The sequence below is a fragment of the Anser anser genome (assembly GCF_964211835.1).
Source record: "Anser anser genome assembly, chromosome: 19".
Taxonomy (NCBI): domain Eukaryota; kingdom Metazoa; phylum Chordata; class Aves; order Anseriformes; family Anatidae; genus Anser; species Anser anser.
In genome coordinates, this window is record NC_139740.1 from 11,482,589 (window position 1) to 11,505,908 (window position 23,320).

The following is a 23,320-nucleotide window of genomic DNA, read 5'->3' on the forward strand; positions in this document are numbered from 1 at the left end:
AACCTATGCAGCACTGTAACTCTCTCCTTGTCTCTGTGGAGAGAAAAAAAGAATCAACTCCTCATTAATCTGATGAAAGATTATCTAAAACCTCTTTGGATTAGTCCACAGTTGAAAATGCTGTCCACATCACTGATTAAATTAAAGGTCACTATAAAAAACTTTAGGGGAAATTTTGACTAAGTGACTTACAGAAAAGCATGCTTCCAAAACAAAGAAAACCAAGCCACTTTTAATTTAGGATTTAGGGCAGCTTATCGGAATTGTGTTCGACTCATTTTTCCCAACAATTCAAATGGACATCAATAGGTAAAATTGCAGACAGGTAGCAAGTGAGTGTTCAGGAACTTTGTTATATTTAAATTCACTTCACTAACAAAAAATCATATTGTATACCCACATTACATTGAACTAAACAAACTCATGCCTTGTTACGGTGCATTTCCTAAAAGGTCTTTTGTGAGGTGTTATGTTCTTGAACTTCCTTCTCGCTTCCCTCCTCCCCTCAAAGCCATGAAAATGGCAAAATACAACCAAGCACAACCATAAGATACATCTAGACATGACAGATGCATTAACACACAATTCTACCCTAATCTACACCACTCCACTCAATCAGGACAGCCAAAGAACCAGGCAACAGAAAAGCTAATTCAAGATAGCTTTAATCATTAAATTGAAGACTAGGGATATGTGGGGGGGAAAGAAGAACACAAAAACACCCCACAGACTTTCAGTCAATGTTCACAGCAACTGCAAAATTAAAACAGTCACCACATGCCTTCGTAAGAGAACAGCAGAAAGGACAACATTAAAAATAAATATCTTTGTCCACATGAAGCTAGACACAGATGAGCAGTGCCAATTAATAACTTGAAGTCTGGGTCTTCATATAAAATGTAGTTATGAAAGATCATTGAACAAAGGAATGGAATCTACAGATTGGCAAACCGTACCCCATAGCTATCTAAAGACACTATTTTTTGCACTGGACTTTTAATGATTCATAAAATCGTACATTTCAGATCTACAGTCTTTATTCTGACTTCATGTTTTGCATAGGACTAACAGCAGAACTAGTGCTTTAGGGCTTTTTTATCATAAGAATGCAATACACAGTCATTTTTCTTTATTTCTCAGAGATGCTTTCAAAATCAGAGACAAGGGGTTCTCAGGTTCAACTAAATAGCACTATAGCATTTAGCGTTAGAAAGCATTTAGGTTTGGACCAAGCACACGGCTTTCAGCAGCAAAGTAACAATTAAAAAAAAACAAGGTTAAAAAAATTGAAGAGCTACAGAACGATGACAGACCAGTGATACCCTATGTATGTATTTTATTGTCCAAGTATATTCCACAAGGTCACAATGGTGAAGGAAGACAAGAAAAAAACAAAGAGGGGGGAGGAGAAGAATCTTTCTACTCAACTTCTCCCAGACCAAACCAAGCCCAACAGCTGCAGCATCTTTGCAGTTAGGGTGCACTCAGCGAGTCCTCTGCTCTACCTGCCAACTTCTCACAACTTCATGCATACGAAAGTCAGCAGTCCTTTACTGCCGTGCATCTGTGAATTATGAATGTGTTTTTATACCTGTAATTTTTTTTTTTTTTTAAATGATGTACCTTCGGACAGAAGCAGCACATTATGTCCAGGTCTTCCAGCGCAGCCATATCATTCCTGCTGCCTTTGTAACAGCTCTATGGCCTGTGAGAAGCTCAAGAAATACAAAACTCCCCACAGAAATGTAGATGCCTTCACATGCCTAGGACCTTGGCATGCCCCAAGCACAATGTAGTCATTATCTGAGGATTATCTGGTTCTGATCTCTCTCATCTTCCAGCTTTGGTGGTATTTTTTCAACTTCTAGAGGGCAAATCCCCAGGCAGTTGGTAAAAAAAAAAAAAGAAAAAAGAAAATAACTAAGGCTTCTTTCAGAAAGCTTACATTTTCTATGGGAAGAAGGAGAGCTTCATCTATCTTAGAAATCTTACACAAATAAACAAGTATTCACACACAACTACAAAGGTAGTTGTGCTCAACATAAGAAAGTTAACTAACTCAAAAATACATAGCAAGCTACAGCCGTTAAAATAGAGGATAATTGGTAGCGTTGGTTACACAAGCTCACTTCCGTCTCATCTTCCTAAGGAAAACAAAAAGCATCTTTGATAAATGCAAAACAAAAAAATGCATTCCAGATAGAACAATACAGAATTTCTCAGAAGTCTGAAAGTGTAATCCCTGGAGGGTCCAAAAGACAGAAAAGCCCAGGAAAGGGTCACTAAACAGCAATTTGCATCTTAACATCGTCTTTTGAGAGTTGCAATCAAGAGTTTGAGAAGTGGCGGGACGAAGGTAATTCAGAAGTAACTGAACCCAAAGTTTAGTCAGACTAAACCCAAATTTCTGCAAGATTACTGGGTTTTCAATTGTTCCTGCCACTTCATGTATTGCTGTTAAGAGAGTTAGTCTTGCAAATAGCTCTACTATGCCACCCATCGAGTAGCCTCGCCCCCCACTGAATTCGATGAAAAATTAATGAAGATAGGTATTAGCAGCTATTCGTGCTACCTGGAACCTGCAAAGGCAAGAAATGTAAATCAGCACCACATGACCAAAGAAAAGTTCTTTTTGATCTGATTTTGGAAGGAAATGGTTTTCTAGACTTCTTTGAAGGACCTGAGCAGGTAAACATGCTATTTTGAGTTTCAGTGTTATAAAGAGAGTGAAGATTATCACTCACATAGTGCTTTGTACAAGTAAGACCACACAGAATCACTAACTTATTATAATGGCAATAGCAAAGACTAAAAACCAGACTGAGTTGAAACAGCTGAAGAAGCACGCAGTCCATCTCTTTCTAGCAACAAGTGTGCAGAAATCATCAGCTACCAACAACAGCTTTTATGCTTTAAATTCTTTTAACTTCTAATTCATAGAAAGACCCGTAGAAGGTTAACAGAATGTGAAGCCAGCTCTGAAGAAGCCTCTTCCCAAGAATAACAAGAAAACAAAATGTCAAACTCTGCGCATAATTGGCAAGTATCAGGCATCTCTCTCTGCTTCAGGCAACGTTCATTCCATTTCATTCAGACTTATGTTCAATCCAAGTACCTAGAAACTAAAATGCAAAAGTTCAGCAGCACTGCAGCTTTCCAGCTGGAGGACACAGTGCAGAGTGGTGAGGGTAGGAAAATGTCCAAGATACTGAAGTTTTCCCAAGACTATGAAAAAATTGAAATAGAACCTAGATAGCCCTAATAAACTGATTTTCTCCCTGTGTGGAACACAAAAAATAAAAACAAACCACCAAACACAAAAATACAGTCAAACCTTCATGAGCAAAAATATGAAGCGAAGCTCCATTAAAAGCATTAGGACAGACAACCCAAGCTTTCCCAGCTGAACTATCAAGACATAAGGGGCCTTGTTTCAGCTTGACAAAAACCTTCTAGGGCCATGCAACTGTTACATATATTTCACTAGAGTCTCTCAAAAATTAATTTTGCATTAAAGAGTGGTTTCAGCATTTTATGATTAAAAATACTGGACTACAACAGACAAAAAACCCTCAGGTGCACAGGACTGAAACATCCATACAATTCCTAGCCATCCTATTACAGTACACTCAAATACTTGACAACTTTGGCAGAAGTATTTAAGGCAAAAGAAGTAGAAGTATTCAGAAGCATTCATATTTGTGTTCCCATTTAAATATGCGTTTTCCTATTTTTCACATAGTATTTATAACTAGATGTTTCAAGATGTCACCTAATGAATTGACAGAAGTTGGCACAAATCTTCCCTGGACTTTGTTCTCTAGAACATGAAAGAGATCACTGCCAAAAACAGGACACTAAAAATCAAAGCCACCAGCTTGATTTGCATTCTCTTCCATTTCTTATATTAGACACATAACAGTGCAATAGTTAATGGCTCAGCTTAATATATTAAGCTTTTTTTTTTCTTTCCAAAATCGTGATTTGGGTAATTTGTATTTCCAAAAAACTGTGATACATTTTAATTTCAACATATTATAGGTCAATTACAGATTGCCTGACCTTAACAGCTGTTTTACAGGCTTGATTCTTATTGAAATCAACTGAGTCAGAAAATGATGAGCACCTCCCACAATTTTTTTCATCTTAATTGCAAAGAAACTACGGCAGATGATACATGAAAAACAATTTTGCAAGTAATCTGAATTAACAGGATCGTATTATAGAAAAGCAGATATAAATACACCATATTTGTCATAAGGAAAAAAACGAGTACACTGCGATGACAAACTGACATCTTTGCATACCTCAAAGCCCTTTTGTTCACACCCCTGCACAACAAAAGCATAAGAGGATCCTTCCTACTCTGTTTTTCTCTGTCAAAATGTGGGTACTGGTAACACCCTTAGAAAGACGATTTGTCATGTGCAGAGTCTCAAAAGAAGTAAACAAAATATGATTGGGAAGAACAGGAACAGTGTTTTCCTCTTTTTCTTCCAGCAGCGTAGGTCTACCACAGCACGAATCTGGCCATGAACTTACAGTAAAAATCAAAGTTTTCTAAAAGGCTCAGGTTAGTTAATAATTTTTTTTCAAGTTTTCAGCACTCCTTGGAAAATGTTCTTACTGTCTTTGGTGAAAAGTAGCTTCCAATGATCAATAATGCAGGAAGCAACACAGACAGCCATTACTCATTTTCTTTCAGCTCAGAAAGCAATTATTTGTTCCTATCTGGTATAATTCACTCATACAGCAGACACAGACATAGGTCCTTATCTTAGTGGAAAGTAGACCTCAGGTAGACTAAGTTAACAGGACAACATCTGGAAGTGAAATCATTCCCCCAGGCCTCTTTACACCTGAGATGCACGTACTAGTTTCTGACCAGCTACATATGGAGCTGTAAAACATACAGGCAGATCTTACTTTTGGAAATGTTAATTGAGGTGGTTGTCTCCAGGAATCCCATTTGACAAACCCACAGGCTGAAAATGGAAAGGGTAGCAGGTCAGTGCCTGATTCCATGGGTGCCTGCTGAAATCATACTGCAATATGAAAAAATTAGCTTTTTTAATAAATAAATAAATAAATAAATTGCTAAGAAGAACCCCAGCTCTACTCTCAATTCAACTAGTACTCACAGAGGCTCTCTACTTTCACTCTTCCTTGCAGTTACTTCCATGTAAAGAAGGACTAAAATCATCCCTCTATCAGCCCATGATATTTGCTATTTCATAAAGTTACCAACATGTATATGTTTGTCTGGCAAAAGCTGCAAATGCCTTCAGCAATGTAAAAGTTTCTAGTATTCCAGCCAGAAATAACATCTATAGTCTCAACTACTTGATAAAATACGTGAGAAGTAATTCATACCCCTGTATGTGGGTTACATTTTGTGCATGCATGCTCATAGAAAGGGAAGTGTCATTAACGTAGCTTCAAGGAAATTAATTTTAGGTCATCAACGTTAAGGTCTCGATTTGCTGGGAGATAAAAGAACAGCGAAAACCACCAGATGGATTCAAAAAGGCAATGGGAAATAACTGTCTTTGAGCCATATCCTGCCTTCTTCAATTATAGTATTATGCAGGCAATTCTAATTTCAGACACATGGTGATGTTTGTTTTTTTTATATATATATACATGCTTAATAAATCTACCACATGCTCTTTGTTAAATAGAGTCCATCAGCTATACAAGCTCTAAATTACATACAATTTTAATAATTCAGTGAGTGCACACGTACTCTCTTCCTCATACATCACCATGTATCAGGGGTGTAGTTGTTTAAGTGAGGCCTTTAATTAATGAGAGGTCAAGTCAGAGAAGCCAAGCATGGGTGGCAGCTGCAGTTGTCTTCCAGGATAGGGTGACAAAACAGTTGATGACTGGAGTATGAGGAAGCTGCACTCATCTCTAACGTGCTGCCTCTGCCATGCTATATATAATTAAGATTTCACAGACTGGACTGGTTGCTCTTTTGGGGAAACAAAAAAAAAATAAATAAAACGAGTAAAGTCAAAATCTAGATGTGGAATGGAAATCTTTTCACCTTGCATTCACCACCACCCAGAGAGACAAACTGCTCTCCATTAAACCATGGAACAGCCTCTACATCCCCTCAGAAGTTCCCCTAAGCCCCATGGAGGACTCGAAGTTAGACCATAACTGGCAATGCCTTCTCAACAGCTTTCCTAGTGCGACATCTGAATGGATCTCACAAATCTGCACTTATTTGGCTAGGGGTGCTGGAGGCAGAGGCCTGAAAAGCCACTGTTCACACTGGAAGGAAATTTGCAGTTAACCCATAGCAGTTCCATTGCTAAATATGCTGCTCGTGGCACCTGAATGCAAGAAGCAGATTTTAAAAACAATATACACTGGGAAAGTAAAGTACTAAAACAACACTCTTGCTACAGTTCAGTGATTTCCTCATTTATATGATTTTAATTATGAAGTTTTAGTTTAGCAGAAAGAATAAAAAATATCTAGCTAGAATTTTAAAAATCTGGCTACTAAAAATGAAACTGAAAAGTTGTCCCAGCTCAGAAATGAAGGGTTTATAATATCTGTTCAATACTCACAAAGAGCTACCAACCACCTCTCAAAACTGCGTGACAAAAGAAACCAAGGTCTTTACAACCTAACATTTTATGCTCTTAAATACAAAACTCCCCTAAATTAATATTTTTGGTTACTCTCAAAGTCCATGAACTTTTCTAGAAGTGTCAGGCACGGATCTTCAGCTTGTCTGTAACCTCTAGACAGCGTTACAGCATCCTGAAAACCTAGGCCTGTTGTTGTAAAGGGAATAACTGGAATTACAAAACAGGAGATGGTTTGCATGCACAGCTGGTTTCCTTTCTCCATCTACATTTCTTGTTATTCACAGAAGTAACAGATAAATAGAACAGTAGCAATTTGATCATTTTCATAAAACTACGAGAGTTGTCATGCATTTGTTCAGAAGGTTTATTAAGGACCTGACAAAGCCTTTATTAACTAGCACACTTTTGAGCTGACATTTACGATTATCTCTCCTTATTTCTTCCTCCTTCTCCCAATTCATTTGCTTAATACTTCAAGGCAAACTGAAAACGAATAATTGTGAAAGCAATTAGACAAAAAAAAAGAACTGCTACTGAGAAAGTCTTACAAAGATAAGCCTTATCAAACTTCAGCAGTAAGGAAATGAGAAGCAACATATGGATCACTTCATTTACCACCAAAACACATTTATTTATGCATTCAACCCCAAGCATTACACAAGAGTATGGGGACAGAAAGTAAAGCCCCTCCAAGCAACAGGAACCACAGATACGTATTAAGCAAGCAGAATGGAAATAGCCAGTTTGGAAGGCAGCCAGAGCAGAAGTCTTCACCTTGCATTCGATGCTTTTGGGGCACGAGACAGGAACACGAAGTGGGAGGTGACCTGTGGGCAGGAAAGGTACTACAGCAATTGTGTGGCCCGGCTGCAAGACCAGCCTTCCCAGCCTCGACCAGAGGATACGCTGTCAAACGCAGCACAACCACGGGCAGACAGGTTCAACACAACAGCTACACGCAGAGAGAGAGAGAGCGCTAAACCTAGACAAGAGCTTTCACTGTCTGCTTAGTATCACATGGCGGGCACTGCTTCCTAACCAAACTGCCACTATACAAGTGTCAGCATGACTATCCTCTCAGAGAAGCCTTACTCTTTGGGCTACGTCAGAGGAAAAAAAAATGTCTGTTTTATGAGCCCAATCTTAATCCTGACTTCCAGTGACACAAAATTATTTCTGCAGCTATTTACTTTCAGATCATAACTTCATTACAGCTCACAACAGGTTAGTTACATGTTTCAGCCCACTCTGATCTGCTTTGAAATCTCCAGTGTCAAAGGTGACAGTAGCCTGGTTTGTACATATGTTTTGCTTTTTCTTTTTTTCTTATATATATATATATATATAAATAACTGAAGTTAATTTAAACAGAACGCACTAAATCCAGAGTAAGTTCTAGAGTCTTAGACCTCTCCTCTGCATAAGCTACTAAAACCCAATAAAGCGATTTTTAGGACTCAACCAGATCCTTTTGAAGAGTGTCCTAATTCCCGAATATGCATTTCCATGCTCTTTTAAGAGATCTTTTAAACTTGACCGTGCCATCTTCCCACAGCTTAAGGGTAAGAACCCTGCATTGACACGATAAGCAGTCCAGGCCACCCAATGCTTCCACCAGCACCGAGGGACATCCCTTGGTTATTTCCTGTCATCCAACACCAATGGGGTCAGAGAGCATAACAGTTTATAAACCACAGAGACACGAGGTAATGAATATTAAAGCCTGGTTCATACAACGATTCATTTGTGCTACCCTCTTGGCCTTTATGGGAAAACACCACTGTTTACTATGTTTTATTGATCTTCTGTTATCCCTTGTCCGTCAGTCCTCTTGTCTTCTAGAATACTAACTTAACCACGCTGCTATGTATTGATTTGGTCTTTGCACAGCAGAATAACATACTTTGCTGTTTGGAGAGGACAGAGTTAAAATAGATAGGAGAAAAAGTCAATAAACAGGGAGCTAGGAACTTCGGCGAGCAGGAAGGCAAGATGACAGACCAGAGAATATGCCCTTTTCCACTACAATATTCTCAACTCTTTCCAAACATTAACAATACGCTTAATCAGAGACAATAGTTCTGTGTACCCGGAGAATAAAGACAACTGTAAATAATCCGACACTTCAGAACCTCTCTTCTTGCAGAGGGCAAAGGAGGAAGAAAAAACACTTGCAAAACTTACCCTGAAAACTTACCCTGCAGCTGTTTCAGCCACTCTAAACCACTGTAGTCAAAACCTGCTGCTCTGCTCCTTTTCCAGGACTTCCAACGGGCTCGGGAATGGCTTTGGCTAACAGGAAGTTTTGAGGCAACTCCTCTCAGATGCCTTAATTGAGCAATTTCAACTTAAGACACTCACTTTTTATTTCCCAGAGATACTGGTCATCAAGGACTCCCACTAAAGAAACTGCAATGCATCTGTTAATCAGGTCTAAAAAGGGACACCTCCATTGCCCTGGAGATCCCAAATAACTCACTACTGTAACAGCCTTGTTCCACAGCAGAAAACTACAGAGAAGGCAGAGGGCATAGGAACAGTAACACAGGCAAACAGCGCCTTACAGAACTGGTCTGATTGGAAGTCTCGTACTACACTGGGCATACTGCTACTACACTTGCCAAAGAGGGGCCTTGTGCTCTGTAAGCATGCTCAAAACTCAAACTAAGTTAGTAAATGGCAGCCTGTAATATAAAATTACTCCAATAAAGGACTTGTGTGAAAGAGCCTCAATATCACCTTAAAAGACTTTACATTTCATTTGACAATTAAGTAGGTACTTTGCGACATACATTGTGCAGAACTTGGCCCAAACCCAGGCAATTCCATTCACCTCCAGATCTTCCAAGGAAAAAGACACAGAAGTGTTAACTCTTCAGGTGCTTAAACGTCAATCCTCACAACACTCCCGGGGAACAGGCACACAGAGGCTACGGCCATTTGGTGCACAATCTTCATGTTTTGCTGCCTCGGGCTGCAATGGGATCTTGACCGATAATTATTAACTTTCTGTCTTCAAGTTTTGAGGTTTGACATGCTAACAGAAGCTTAAAAAAACACGTTAAACTGTCCAAGAACAGATAATTCACAACTCAGACATGAGCATTGGGTCATATATTTTTATGACTCTGTAACTGGGATTCTGTCTCACACATCAAGAAAAGAAGTTGAATTCAACTGTTTGTTTTAGAAAGAAAAACAAATCCTTTACTTTGTGGATCTGAACCACAATCCTCTACAATAATGGAGTAGTACAGTGTTTTTTTTTAATCAGCAATCAAAAACATCTTTACACGTACCATAACGATATGCATCAGTGCACTGAAGGAAATAAACACAGAATGGAAAACGCTAACTGATAATCCTAAAGCTCTCACTATTCACTATGGTACCTCTGAAAGCCATAAACGTTGCTCTTTCACTAGAGAGAGGTTTCTGAGGAACAGACAGCATTGTACTTTGCAGTTCTGCCTTTGTTCCCTAAATGTTAAGACTCCTTTTCCCTCAAGCCACGATTGTGCATCAGAAAAATCAGCTGGATTCAGAAAAATTGTTCCCAGATTGCACCCGTCTTCTGTTTGCTGTTTCCATTCCAGCCCACAAAGAAAAAGATTTTGCGCATACAAGCCCACAGAGAAACCCTGCTCAAAACAGGGCCAACTTCAGCCCTTGTATCTAGAAGAGGACACCAGGAACAGGGTTAATTGCACACAGCATTGCAAGGCTGGTTCTGACCTTCAGAGTTCTTGGACCACCAATATGAGAGAAGTACATAAAAACTCAGACAAATTCATAGGGAGGCTTTTCTTTGAACAGGTCTTTCACTGTACTGCCGGCACAAAGCCAACGCTGCCTTAACTCCCTCATTTGCCCCTTAAGTGCTGCATTCTTCATCAGTCCTGACACACAGTATTATTCTCCCTATTTTTCACAGTGCCACCGTCTTCCTCCCTGAAATCACAACATACCCTTTCTAGTGTCTACTTTGCATTACCTAGAGTAAGAAAAGTCATTGTTCATCCCCTTTATTGGGCACACATGACAACCTTATGCGTTTCCAGAGCTGATTTCTATTCTGAATATATTATGCCTTTTCTAATACCAAGTATGCACTCATGAAGGCTCACAGTATTAACTTATTGTTATTTCTCTAACCTCTCAGCCTACATTACGCTCCTCTTTCCCAAAACACGTTGTCATCTAATTGATTCATTTAGGGCAGTAAGGACTTCTAGAACATGATGCCTTTATTCAAGGATAAATGTTTCAAAGCACACTGAATTAACGCTACTATTCACAGTGAACATCTGATATCAATATTTCTAGCTTGCCAATAGAAAAGAAGAAAAATCCAGAGATTTAAGTGACTTTTCCACGTGTGTAAGACCAGAATTTACTCAACCTCCTTTTCATTCTTTTGAAACTTACAATTTACTCAAATAAACAAGCGTTATCCTGCTTCAACTGCTGGTCCGGTATTGCCAGCTCCACCAGCTACACTGCACCACAAGTTACCTAGCTCATGGGCCATAACATGCTCGAGCCTGGTCCTCAATATCACACAAAGAACAGGACTGTGGAACAACAGCACAGGAAATGTGCCTTTATACACGTTCACTGCCACGCTCATGCCTGCTCATCTATCCAACTCGCACAACGTAAGGTTGGTGGCCTCTCAGGCATGCCACAAGAGATTTCTTTACTCTGATTTCATCTAAAGGATCAGGTTCAGTTAGCACAGAAAGGTGAGGTTAGAGCAGCACAATCCCCAAATCTATCAGCTAACACGGTGTTCAAATATACATCTTCACTCTTCTAGCTACATGACTTCAAGTTTATCCCTGTTACTTTCTCTCTTTTTACTAGACAAGTTTCACTGTCTCCCATTGCTTTATTCACACCTCTACCATAAAAGAGAGGTTATAGGTATTATATATTCTGCCTAGGTTTCCAGCTTCACATTCTTTAGTTTGTAACATAGTTGTCTTAGAGTTTACTTACTTACAAAGTACTAAGCATTTGTTATTAGTACTTAAAACTACTAAATTATGTTATTATCCAAAGTAAAAAAAGTAAGCAATTAAGAAAAGTACTTCATTGGGCTGTGTCCTCTTTCAAGTTCTCACTTCGGATTTCATGAATAGATTTTCTTTTCTGAAATAAAGGTAACACGGGTCATTTAAAGAAGTTCTTTGCAAAGTTTACAAGGGATGTACTCAGCTTAGTAATACAATGCACAGGAGATATTGTACAGCAGCCTAGCAGAGTTCAGTAAAAGACGTCTTTGAACACAGGATTATCTTCTTGGTCTTTTGCTCAGAAGAGAAAGCACTTTACTCAACCCTACTTGGAAACACTACCACACACATCAGCACCTACTTGGAATATGAAAAACGTGCCACCCACAACAGAGCAGCTTGTTGGATCAGCTTTGAAGTCAATCAGAACGGTAACCTCTCATACATTATAAAAGAACACGAGTCTTTAAAAGCCAATTCTAACATCAAAAACGTCAGTTTACTTTCTTTGCTCAACTTAAACTGCTTTTACCTCTAATTTAGCACATTTTCAATTCATAGAAAATTAAAAGGAGGTACTCAATCACACTGCCTGAATTTTATTCAGAGATTAAGAAAATAGAGTTATTTTAAAATTCCAAATACAGCTACATTTTCCAGTAAAAAAATACGCCCCTGAGACTGTGAGCCTGCTTTGTTTTTCCTGAGTTACGCAGGCAAGAACCTCTTGAAAAAGGAGTTGTGTGAAGACGGAGGAGTATGACAAAGCATCTTAACAGAGGATAGTCTTAGAGCAGTAAAATCTTACAATAATTTATCTTGCAGTTTCAATATGAAAGTTACAAAAGTTTAAATTAAATCGAGTTGTGTACTAAAATCCCCCAAATGATGGGCTATCGGAGGAGTTCCTTAAGATGTCTGCTGACAGATACACATCTCCAAGAAGTTGAGCACAGACATCTAGAAGGAACTTCAGCACATGCCGAAATGACGCTGTAAACAGAGTTAGGCACTGAGCTGCAATGGAGGGGTAAAATTCAGTGACATTGACAACTAAAAGAGAATCAGAAACTGAAAAAGCTGACACCTAGGACAAGAAAAAGGAAACAAATTTGTGTGACAGAAAATCTCTCTTCTCTTGATACCAAGAGCAAATTAAAAATCCTCCCCTCGCCTTCCATCAAGAATAAACATCGCAGTTTCCTCTGCTGCTTGTTTTTCAGCTATTCCTTCCACTCCAGCAGCGCCCATGCCAAGCTGCACATCCCACCGCGGCCAAATTTTTATCTCAATTACACTGATGTAAGCGGGAAGTAACTCCATCCCGCCGAACCTTGCCCAACGGTAAAAATAAACGCCTCAAGCCCCGGGCGGTGCGGCCAGCCCCGACCCAGGCACCACTCACCGTGAGCGGCCCCCGAGGCTGCCCGAGCCCCCGGGCTCCCCAGGCCGGCTCCTTGAGGGCAGCCCAGCGGGCCGGTCCCCTCAGGATCGGTCCCCCCAGGATCGGTCCCTTCAGGGTCGGTCCCTCACGGCCACCCCAGCGGGCGCCGCCTCCGCCGTGCCCTAGGCCCTGCCCTGCCCGCCTCCCCTCGCCGCCGGCCGCCCCGTCCTCCCGCCGTGCCCACAGCCCCGCGGACACCGCGGGTGCGGCGGTGGCAGCGCTTCCAGCCCCGGCGGCCGCGGCGCGGTGCGGAACGGAGCCCGGCGGCGGGCCGAGGCGGCGCGGCGGGGCCCGCCCTGCGCCTCAGCTTACCTTACCCGCGGCTCATGGCACTGCCCGGCGCGGCCCCGGCGGCCCCCGGCCCGCGCCGGGCGGCGGCGAGGGGAGGAGAGGCGGCGGGGCTGCCCGGCACCGCCAATCCGGGCCCCGCGGGGGGCCGGGCCTGCCGGAGCCGCCGCCGCAGCGCCGGGCTGAGGGGCGGAGCGGGGAGAGGGCCCGCCGCGGGCGGAGGGAGGCGGGCTGAGGCCTGGGGAGGGTGGAAGGGGTGAGGTGGGCGTGAGGGGAGCGGGGTGGGCGGCCGGGGGAGGGATGGAGTCGGCCGGGGCGGGGACCCCCGGGAAGGAGGAATCGCCTCAGCCCGCTCGCAAAGTTTCAGTCAGGCGGTAAGCGATGACACAAGGAAATGCTTCCCCGAAATGAGGAGCCGCTCAGAGGAAACTGGATGACCAGCGCAGGGACTATAAAATGATCTCCTTCGCCCAGTCACTTGGAAAACATCTCTGAATGACAAGTGCCCCGATGGAGGGGAGGCTGAGTTTGTGAGCAGCGCGCTGAGCAAAGCCAGGAGCTGAGGCCGCCAGCCACGCTGGCCTCGACGCTCCAGTGCGGGCCATGTTTCCTCCCACCGGTGTTAAGAAAAACCTGTTAATTCCTCTTGCTTGTGTCTGTGTTGACCAGGTTTATAAGCAGCCAGTTCTGGAGAATGCTCTGTTTGCTTTGGGTTTTTCTTGTAAACTGTATGTGGCGGTTTTGCAGGTAAATTTTTACCCCCGTAATCTCTGACCACATCACTTCATAGAAGCAGACACTACCTGCAGGAAATGCATATGCAAGCAGACAAAATAAAGTGCTTTGGTATCAAAACATTACACAAATGGCCAAAAAAGGTCCGTTATCCAAAAAACTAGGCGGTTACCCAAAGAAACATACCATGTCAGAGGTCATTTTATTTCCACTTCATATTTGCCAGTTTGCAGCAGACAGAAAAAAAAAAAAAAAGATAATTCCCTCTGTCAAAGGGTTTTTGTTCTCATAATGGTCTCATGCCATAAAATATTACAGCCTTGCCACTGCTTTTACCCTTTACATCATTGTTCTTGCTTTTGAAAACTGTTAATGAGATCTTTCTGAGTCTCTTTATTTCATACCAGTGTTCAACTTTATGATACTTTATGTGGTGATGATGCCAAAGTTAATTTATTTACTAGCCAACATGCAGTGGAATATGTGAGCAGAATTCAAATTGCTCCAAACTAGCTCCAAATATTTTAATATACAACATCTTTTTTTAATACTTTACTATCTTATCTACAGCTGTATCACAGTCAGGGCTTGGTTTCCCATTTTACTAGGCATTATACCAGGCATACGGTAGTTAGTAGGTTTTGCAGTCTAATTCAAAAGTAGGTGTAGATAACTCTCATACTGTTTTTCTCTTTACATTTCAAGACCAATTCAACACTTGTAAAAATGAATTATGATCATTACTCCATCCATTATTACGTGGTCATTTTTTTAAGTTTAAAAGACAGTATTATGTTTTAAATACATGTAAAAGTGTATTCAATCATCTAGGATAGGTTTCTTTTTATAGCTCTCATAGTAAGTAGGCAGACCTTTGAATCGTTATACAGAGCTGGTGTTAGTGTTTCCAGAGTATGAAGATAAGATAATGGTTGTTTTCTTAATAGCAGGTTTTCCCTGTAGGAACAGAGGCTACAACTGAAACTGTGACCAATGTCTTGTTTTCAGCTGTGTTAAACTGTAATTCACGAGAAGTTTTGAAGCTTTTTCCACCCTCTGTTTGTACCTAACTTAGCCAACACACGGCCTAAAAGGCGTGACCTCAAGAGAAAAAGTTTCGCATCTGAAGTTGGGTGCTCAGCAGAGGCTTCTTCCACAGAGGAATACAGCCTGAGCAAAGGCTGGAGCCAGCCTCTAGGGAAAATGAGACGTGAGCTTTGCTACCTGCCTCAGCTTCATGGTGCACCTGGCCACTTGGGAATCCTCTTCTGAAGGCAAATCCCAGTCAGTTGGAAAAAGGAAGTGTCTCTGAATTTCTGAGTCATTCCATGGTGCTAGAGTAAATGCTTTTGTTGGATAATTTATCTGCCATCCATCCTACAAAAAGACAAGAGAATACAGTCATACCTATTTATTTTTAATATTTCAGTCTCCTACATATAAATATGCAGTCATTTTGAGAAACAACAGGCCTGCAGGTGCTAGAAATAGGTATCTGTAGTCAGGAGCTGCTTTTGAAAATAATGACTTTAATCTTTCAGAATATGCGAGGAAGGCATTCAAATGCCTTTTTAAAACAGTGCTTGAGCAGGCTGTAAAATAAGAAGTAATATTTCTCTCCCAGAGCTACTGTGAGACTCAGTTCATTTCTCTGTAATGCCCCCATCAGAATTTCACAGCTCAGGACAGCTTAAGGCTTGTACTTTCATGAGAAAAGAACATTATGTGAGATTTGGATTTCCACAAGGTTTTCACAAGTCTCTCGGTGCTGTCAGTGAGATCTCCTGGGGAAGACCCAAGAACCGCAGGACAGGCCTTCTTACAATTTTATGCTTCGAAGCTTTAAAACAAATGAGGCAGCAGCTGTGCCTGAACTCGTGAATTGTGACATAGTTTTCTGTGTATGTGTGAGAACAGCTTTACTGTTATTTTGTTGGCTTGTTATCTGTACAGTATAAAACACAAAGGAGAGAGACTTCACACAGAAAAAACAAACAAGCCCCCTGCCCACACGGTGTGTACAGCAGCCCAACAAACACTTGCAAGGCCGAGGCTTCCTAGTGGGCTTCAGCTGGTTCTGACTGTGGGTACAGAAGAGAGCATGAGCTTCCTGAATAAACACACTCCTGCCACAGTGCTTGTATGCCTATCTTCTGTTTGCCCAACACCGAAACAATAGTGTTCTCAGCATCTCCCTGCCCAGTGACTTCACTGTCGCCCTCTGACACAAATTCTGAAGTTGCAGACATGCCCATCTTGGCCTCCAACACATCACTTCTTCCCACACGCTGGCCCCTGCCCTGTGCAGCAGACAGTGCTGCCGGCTTTCAATTGTCCTTCTCATCTTCCTCTTTCCCTCTCTCATTACTTCTCTTTATTTATTACAGGTCTCTAAATTGCCAGGTATCTCTGGAGAAACAGCTCTGTACTACTACTCACATCAAGGTCTCACACACACTCAGAGAGGACACACTTCCAGAGGCAGGGGAAGTCCGAACTTCCACCTGTCTCCCTGCAACTTAGGGCTGAAGGACAACAGCACAGGCCCTGCATGGCTGCCAGGTCATGTTGATTCACAGAACAGGCTAAAACCACATCAGCGAGGTGTGCAGAGTTAGAGCTGTGCTGCCAAGGTGACACCCAGAGACCGACCTGTTCCCAGGGAAGGCGATTTACCATGCAGCCTAGATGAAATAGTTTGAATGCTGTGAATTTGCACTGGTGCCTCTCAGGCCTGCCAAACCCTCTTGGTGCTTCTTAGGCTAGTGTCACACCTGACACTGGATCCAGATGGGGAAAATGGCTGGTGCACACCTATCTGCGATGCCATCCATCTCTGGGGAAGAGGTGAGTCCATGAGCTACGCTGAACAGCTGCGTGCATGCTGCCAAAGTCACAGGAAGGTTGCAAGAGCTGGTATCTGGATTTCAGTGTACCTGGCAATTGCACAAAACTCTAAAAGGCTGAAATCTGATCTGCACATGATGGAGAAGTCAATATTCCTCCCTCTGCAGAGACCTTTGTGAGTTAGAATATATGCTGGCTGAGTGCTGGAGTACTTCAGAGTGCAACTGTGATAAAATGCAAGGCTGGGGGAAGGCATGGGGGATACAATGGCACTATTGTACATTTTGCCTGCACAGGCATTACACCAAAAGTCCTTGACAGTAGCATCAGATGATCCAGACAATTTTCTATTAATCAGGAAAAGCAAAGCACAAAATAAACAGCAAGCATCCTGACCTTTTAGCTGACAAATCATTCACCTATTTTAAATCTACAAGTAAATTTAGTGCTCCTGATACAGAACAGCTGAAGCCACAGATTTAAAACAGGCCAATACACATCAACTTTCCCACACGGACAGCTCTGCCACAGGAACTTTAACACCAGCCAGCAGTACCTTTCTGCTCTTGCCTGGACAGATGCTTAGGTTCTACACTGATGTGCTTAATATAAATGATTAATAAAGAGAAAAGAGCATTGACCATAGAACAGGAATGAGCAGCAACCTTCAGATCCAGAGCTCCAAACCAACTTTCCAATATTCAGGAGGAGCTAGGTCCATATTTAGGGGACATGTGGTCAGGTTATCCATGACAATTTTATTGTCCCTTGTCTTCACAGGAAAAGACAGAAACATCAATACAAATTAATCACAAGTGTGACTTGAACATTGTTACTGAAGTTACATTAGACTCCTGCATGAATGCTATTACTCAGAATTAAACTGGACTTCATTTGATTTCGCTTTCTTCAGTTTCAGAGTGAAGTACACTAAATCAGATTAATGTCACTTAATTCTGAATAAAAATATCTGCATAGGGACTTAATAGAATTTAAATAATCTACTTTAAAAGATAATTCAGGTAAGATTTCCTGAGTGTCCCCTTCGAGGAAAGACTCACATCAATAGACTTAATGGGAATTGTTCCTGGATCATGCTGGTATGAGGTCAAAACATCAACCAACACCAACCAGAAAGTGGTGATGTCTGTCTCAGGTGTCTTTGCTCTGAGAGCATGAGCATCTGATCCAGAGCCAGCTCCCTCCTGGCCCTCTTCTCTAACAGGTTTGGACCCAGCATCCAGAGACAAATGTTCTCAGTGCCTCCAAAACTGGGCTTTTGTTCTGGACTTCATATTCTCCCTCTCTCCAATATTATTAATCTGTACACCACTTTAAGATGAAAACCTTAGCACAAAGACATAATAACATTTCACTGTACTAATCACCCAGGTGGCCAAATATGGAATCTATGCTCCTTAGACCACCTATTATAGGTGATAAACTGTCCTCCAAAGGGCAGTTCAGAACAGGACTCTCAGTGAGACTAGTAGAGAGCAAAGTAACCTCATAGCTCAGACATCCAAGGTAAATAGATGTCTAATGTGAGGCACTTAGGATACCTCAATCAGCTTCACTTTGTAATTTTAGTGACCTGATGCATAACAAAGTCTTCAGAACTGCCCAGCTGCCCTGACCCTTCTGTTCAGCTTCCACAGCCATTTTATATTGCTATCTAATGCAAATAGCTTCATGCTGTGCATATGACTCCATATGGAGCCATATGACCTTGTTTTTTCACATATAGGAGCTGTTCCCTGCTGTTCAAGAATGAGTCATGTCTTGTTCAGAGTATCATTAAATCTTTCAGTTAAACATTGCTCAGTAATCTATCCAACCAGTAACCCTGAGTCAAAATTTCAAGTGCTCATAGACAATGTAATACATTTTTCACATTAATCTGTTGAGACATACTAAGGAGTCTAATAAATACATGCACAGTCTGCTCTGGAAAAAAAAAAAGTGTAAACTAAACACAGTCATACATTACCTCTTTAGAGCATCAAATCCAGATTTTAGAATATGAAAAAGTTCCAAATTTGAGTGAGACACTGACTAGTCAGTGCTGCCTTATATTGCATTTAGACAGAGACTTAATCTTGATATTCAAAGCCTTCCAAAACTCTCATGTTTTAAAAATAGCAAAATGTATTTCTTTTGAAGTATGGGCTTGTTACAGCTATTTAGGAACCTCTTACTGAACTCAGATAGATCTTGAACCTCCCCTGGGGATGGTTTAGATGTCAGTGTTCATTCATTAACAGATTGGAAACTGTCCAGGACAATACTGCAAGAAAACACACGATGTCCAGGCTTTCTTTCTGTTTCTTCCTGTCTTAAATGGGATTTGCTGTGCAGTTCTCTACAAATAAATTCAAGGTTAAATATGATGAATAGGGCAAGGAATGCAGAGAAATTTAGCCCAATATTAGCAATGCATACTGCTTATTGGTCAACAGGGTATTTCTCTTTAGAGGCGAGGGAAGCATTTAACAAAACTTTGCTTGTGCAGTGAGAATCTCATCTCATGCTAATGCCAATAGATCTTCCTGCTCTTCATCTCTAGCAGTGTGTGCAAAGGTCTTACGCTTTATTAACACGGAGACACGTGCTGAGTAACTAGCCCTAATGCCATCCAGACACAGGGTTCAGGCAAAAACTTACTGATCCCAACAAGTTTGATGTTATCTCTCATTGGATATTCTTTTGTAGAAGAAACAAACGAGCTCTCTTACAGAAGCAGGCAGATGAAATGAAAACAGCCACCCCTAAGAAAGAAGGCAGAACAGCAGACCCTGTGGAGAAGCCAAAGCATTCAGGGTTTCTCCTGACTGAAATGTTGGGCTTTGAAGATATGGGGAGGAGGGCACTGCTCAGAGCAGCTATGTTCCTATGGTCTGACAGCAGTCTTCTCCTAAATACAGGCAGAAACAGATAAATTCTACTAGAATGACCTTGAGGAAAAGAAAGAAAAAAAAAAAAGAAAAAAAGAAAGAAAAAAAAGCTGGCGGAATGCTTCTGGTGTAAGTGCTGGCTGAAAGGACTGAAAATCATGCAGATAAATTGTCTCCTATTGTCCGATTCCTCCTCTGTTCAATGAAACAGAATTTTGTACTTTCTTTTTAAATAAAAGGGCTGCATCAAAGTACCTGAATGATCAATTTTGCCTGCTATTAGAAACAATCTGCTGGGCCTAAAACCATCTAAGTGCTTTGGTCAAAGATAGGGAATGAAAGCTCCACCCATTTCCTCATGGAAAGGCAACAACTTCATCCCTTTGATTGCAACTGCACAGAGCTTGAAAAGTCAATGGTGCATGAAGCATGGTTGCTTTGATTTATGAAGTGCGGACTGGGGGACATGTGCCATGGACATAATAGCTCCTGACACTCCTCTGCCCTCAACTTTGTCTTTCACTGACATAAGTACAAAGTAGGTGTAAAGTCAAACTAGTGACTGCATTGGTGGAAAGGAGTCCAGAAACACAGCAATTAGGAAATCAATCGGTGGGAGCACACAGCCTTATTCACGTTTGTATGCAATGAAGAAAACACAGATGTGACCTTTGTCAGCAAGTCAGTGCACTAATTAGTGTCAGAGATAATAACCACTAAACATGAAAATCTGACCTATATCTAGTACAAAAGAGGAAAAGGCAGCAATTTACCTAAGTCTCTATTATACTGCTAATGATTATGAGCTGAAAAACTAGACCATAATGCAAGGAAACTTGTAATTAAAAAGCATCAATTATCATTTTCTCCTTGTAGGGGACATTAATCAGGTCCGCTTGCCACAGTCTCATTCAATATACAGATAGACCTATAGGATTGTGATTCTTCCTAGAACAGTCATAAAGAAATCTAGTCAATGGGAAAAGATCAACTTCAGTGAGAAAAGAGAAAAAGAAAGGAAAAGGAAATTAATATAATTAAAGAAAAACCTTTCAGCATTTCTTGTTTGACAAAGCACAGGTGTGTGTCAGGGTTGTTTTCTAGTAGGGCAGACTTGCCTTCCTCCAGCAATGACTAAACTGGATTTAAGCAGCGTACACAATGTTCTGAGGTTTCGGGACTGAGCCAGCTAATACTTCAGTCATGCTGAACATACCATCCTTCTGTAGAGATCAACCAGTCCCCGAGGTCCCTGGGAGGAATGTGAATCTCTCAAAGTCTGCATATTTCCCCTCTGTGCTCCCTTACGGCCTCAAACTTCCAGCCAAGGGGGCAGATTGGCTAGAGGTTGTCAGAGGCTCAGCACCCACAGGCAGAACCAGTTGCTCAAGTGTGCCTGGCCATGCTGTAAATACATTTAGATTTCTTCTTCCAAAGAGCTCCAGCCCTGAGGAGTACCCTGAGTCAGGGCTGAGTTCTGTTCACTGAATTTGTTTGGAAATTGCAGCTAGGGAGTCAGTTCACTGTTGTTCTCTTTGTCTACATGCAGAGGCATCTCCAGGAGTCCAGGGGAGTGCCAATTGCTACAGGCCCATAAGAGGAAGAGGCCACTAAAGAAGTGGCAGCGGCCACGTGTGGTGAGAGTTACGGGAATATCAGGCATGGCAGGTCCACCTTGCTTGTGTGAAAAATCGTCATTAATGACCGAAGTAATTGAGGCAATACTGGCCATCTAGTCCTGAACACCCAACTGGGTGATGTGGGCAGTCAGTGGCTAGAAGATTTAACCCATCATTTTGCACACAAGGACTACATTTAAACACACTCGGCTTTACCTGATGTCAGCTCTGCCATGGATAACTGCAGAATCACAGCTCATCTCCAGCCACCTCTAAGCTTTTTCCTCTTAGCATCTTTTGTAGCTCTTGGTCTTTAAAGCTCCTGCACCTTTAATGATCATGAAGTTGAAATGAAAATATAAAAGACAGCTCAAACAGCAACAAAATTAAAACTATGTTTTGCATTATGGAGACTTTGTGAGATTTTCATTATTACTGTGCTTTAAATAATTTAAAATTATTCAAAAGCAATCTATATTTTCTATTGACAGTCTCATGCTAATTTAATAACCTGTGTAGCTGTAATTTTCATTAATTGGCTTACACTCTGAACACATTTTAATAGACTTGACAATTTTTGCTTCCATTAGACTCTTACAGTCTATTACCAAACAGGGATGCTGAGTTCACCCTTTCCAGTAAAACCATAACTGAGTCCACTTAAGACAAAACCCTCATCCTTTCCCCGTTGATGGCAACCTCTCTGTCCCCCCTCCTCCTGAGGACAGGCCAGCCACTCTCACTGTCACTGCCTTGGAAGCACTTATCCCCAGACAGAGCAGAGAGTCCCCTAGGGAAAGGCTGGGGCCGGGAAGTGGTCATTCTGCTTGGGAGAGGACACATTGCTGCAGCTTACTGCTAGCTGGGCACTGAACTGGCTCAGAAGCTCCCACGAGGGAGCAGCCTGGCGGGTGGTGAGGGCCACAGGGGAGTTCAGACATTTGTCACGGATTAGTTCCATGAAGACAGAAGTCAGTCAGGGCTGTCAGTTCCGCAGCTCTGAACAATCTGAAGTTCACAGTTGAGACATGTCTGCCCTCGTAGCACTGTCTCATTGATTTTCAGAGTGAAACTGTGTCAGTTGCAGTGGAGACTTGGCTCCGCGTGTAGTTTAAAAAAATGAATAAAAACAAAGCCAGAGCAGAGGATTTAAAGCCAAGCTCTCCCCTTGCAAGTGTTGATAAGTGCTTTGTGGAAACAGGCTATTTCAGCAGCCACAGTCCCTCTGCAAGCACTGAACATGGCTTGGATTGTGCCAGATAAATAAGAGCATAATATGATTTTTCTTCTGAAGACACAAACTCCCTGTGGCAATATCATAGTCTGTTACAGCAGCACATATCAGATAGGTTCCTCAGTGCCTGATGACTGCATGTCCCCATACAGAACTAACACACTGACGGCACCAACTGAAACAAACCTATTGCCTTCCTGGATCGATACTGCAGCTACCTGCAAAAGTGCCTTTTATTAACAGGTGTATTTTCTGCTACTCCTAGGAGTCACAGAACTTCTGAAAAAAACAGGAATGCTTGGAACAATCCAACCTCTGCAGTACTGATTCTGCCGTACCATGTTTCCCAAGTATCACCAAAGCCATGAAGTATAGAGTCAGCAAGATGACCACACTGATGGGCTGTCTCCCAAACCTTCCACCATCTCTTCAGTTTTCTCCCCCAGCCCTGCTCCCTCCCCTCTGTCTCTCTTTTCGGGGTGCCTTTGCAGGGGCTGCCTAGACCTTTGCTGGTTTGTGCTAAGTCTTTCAGTTCAGTTTTGTGCTGTTATTCTCTTTGTCTGTCATCAGACTTTTCAGCTGACTCCCTCCCTGAGGAAACTGTGATTTCTTTTGCTATTAAATTTAAAACTT

General features: G+C 41.8%; 1 protein-coding gene across 7 annotated transcripts in view; it reads right to left on the reverse strand.

Moving 5' to 3' along the window:
- Window positions 1-18,980, reverse strand: part of TEX2 (testis expressed 2) — a 55,187-nt gene extending 36,207 nt beyond the window's left edge. The window contains exons 1-2 of one of the 7 annotated variants that reach the window (XM_083805333.1): window positions 18,931-18,980; window positions 15,318-15,470 (exon numbers count right to left, since the gene is read on the reverse strand). Coding sequence is in view for 2 of the 7 variants with exons in the window: in XM_083805330.1 (XP_083661456.1) it covers window positions 4,927-4,969 (43 nt within the window). In the remaining 5 variants the exon portion in view is untranslated. Of the gene's footprint in view, window positions 1-4,926; window positions 4,985-9,400; window positions 9,453-11,701; window positions 11,763-13,031; window positions 13,303-13,382; window positions 13,542-15,317; window positions 15,471-18,930 lie in introns of those variants that run through there. The other 6 variants (XM_083805335.1, XM_083805334.1, XM_083805332.1 and 3 more) reach the window with 6 other exon arrangements.
- Window positions 18,981-23,320: the final 4,340 nt, after the last annotated feature.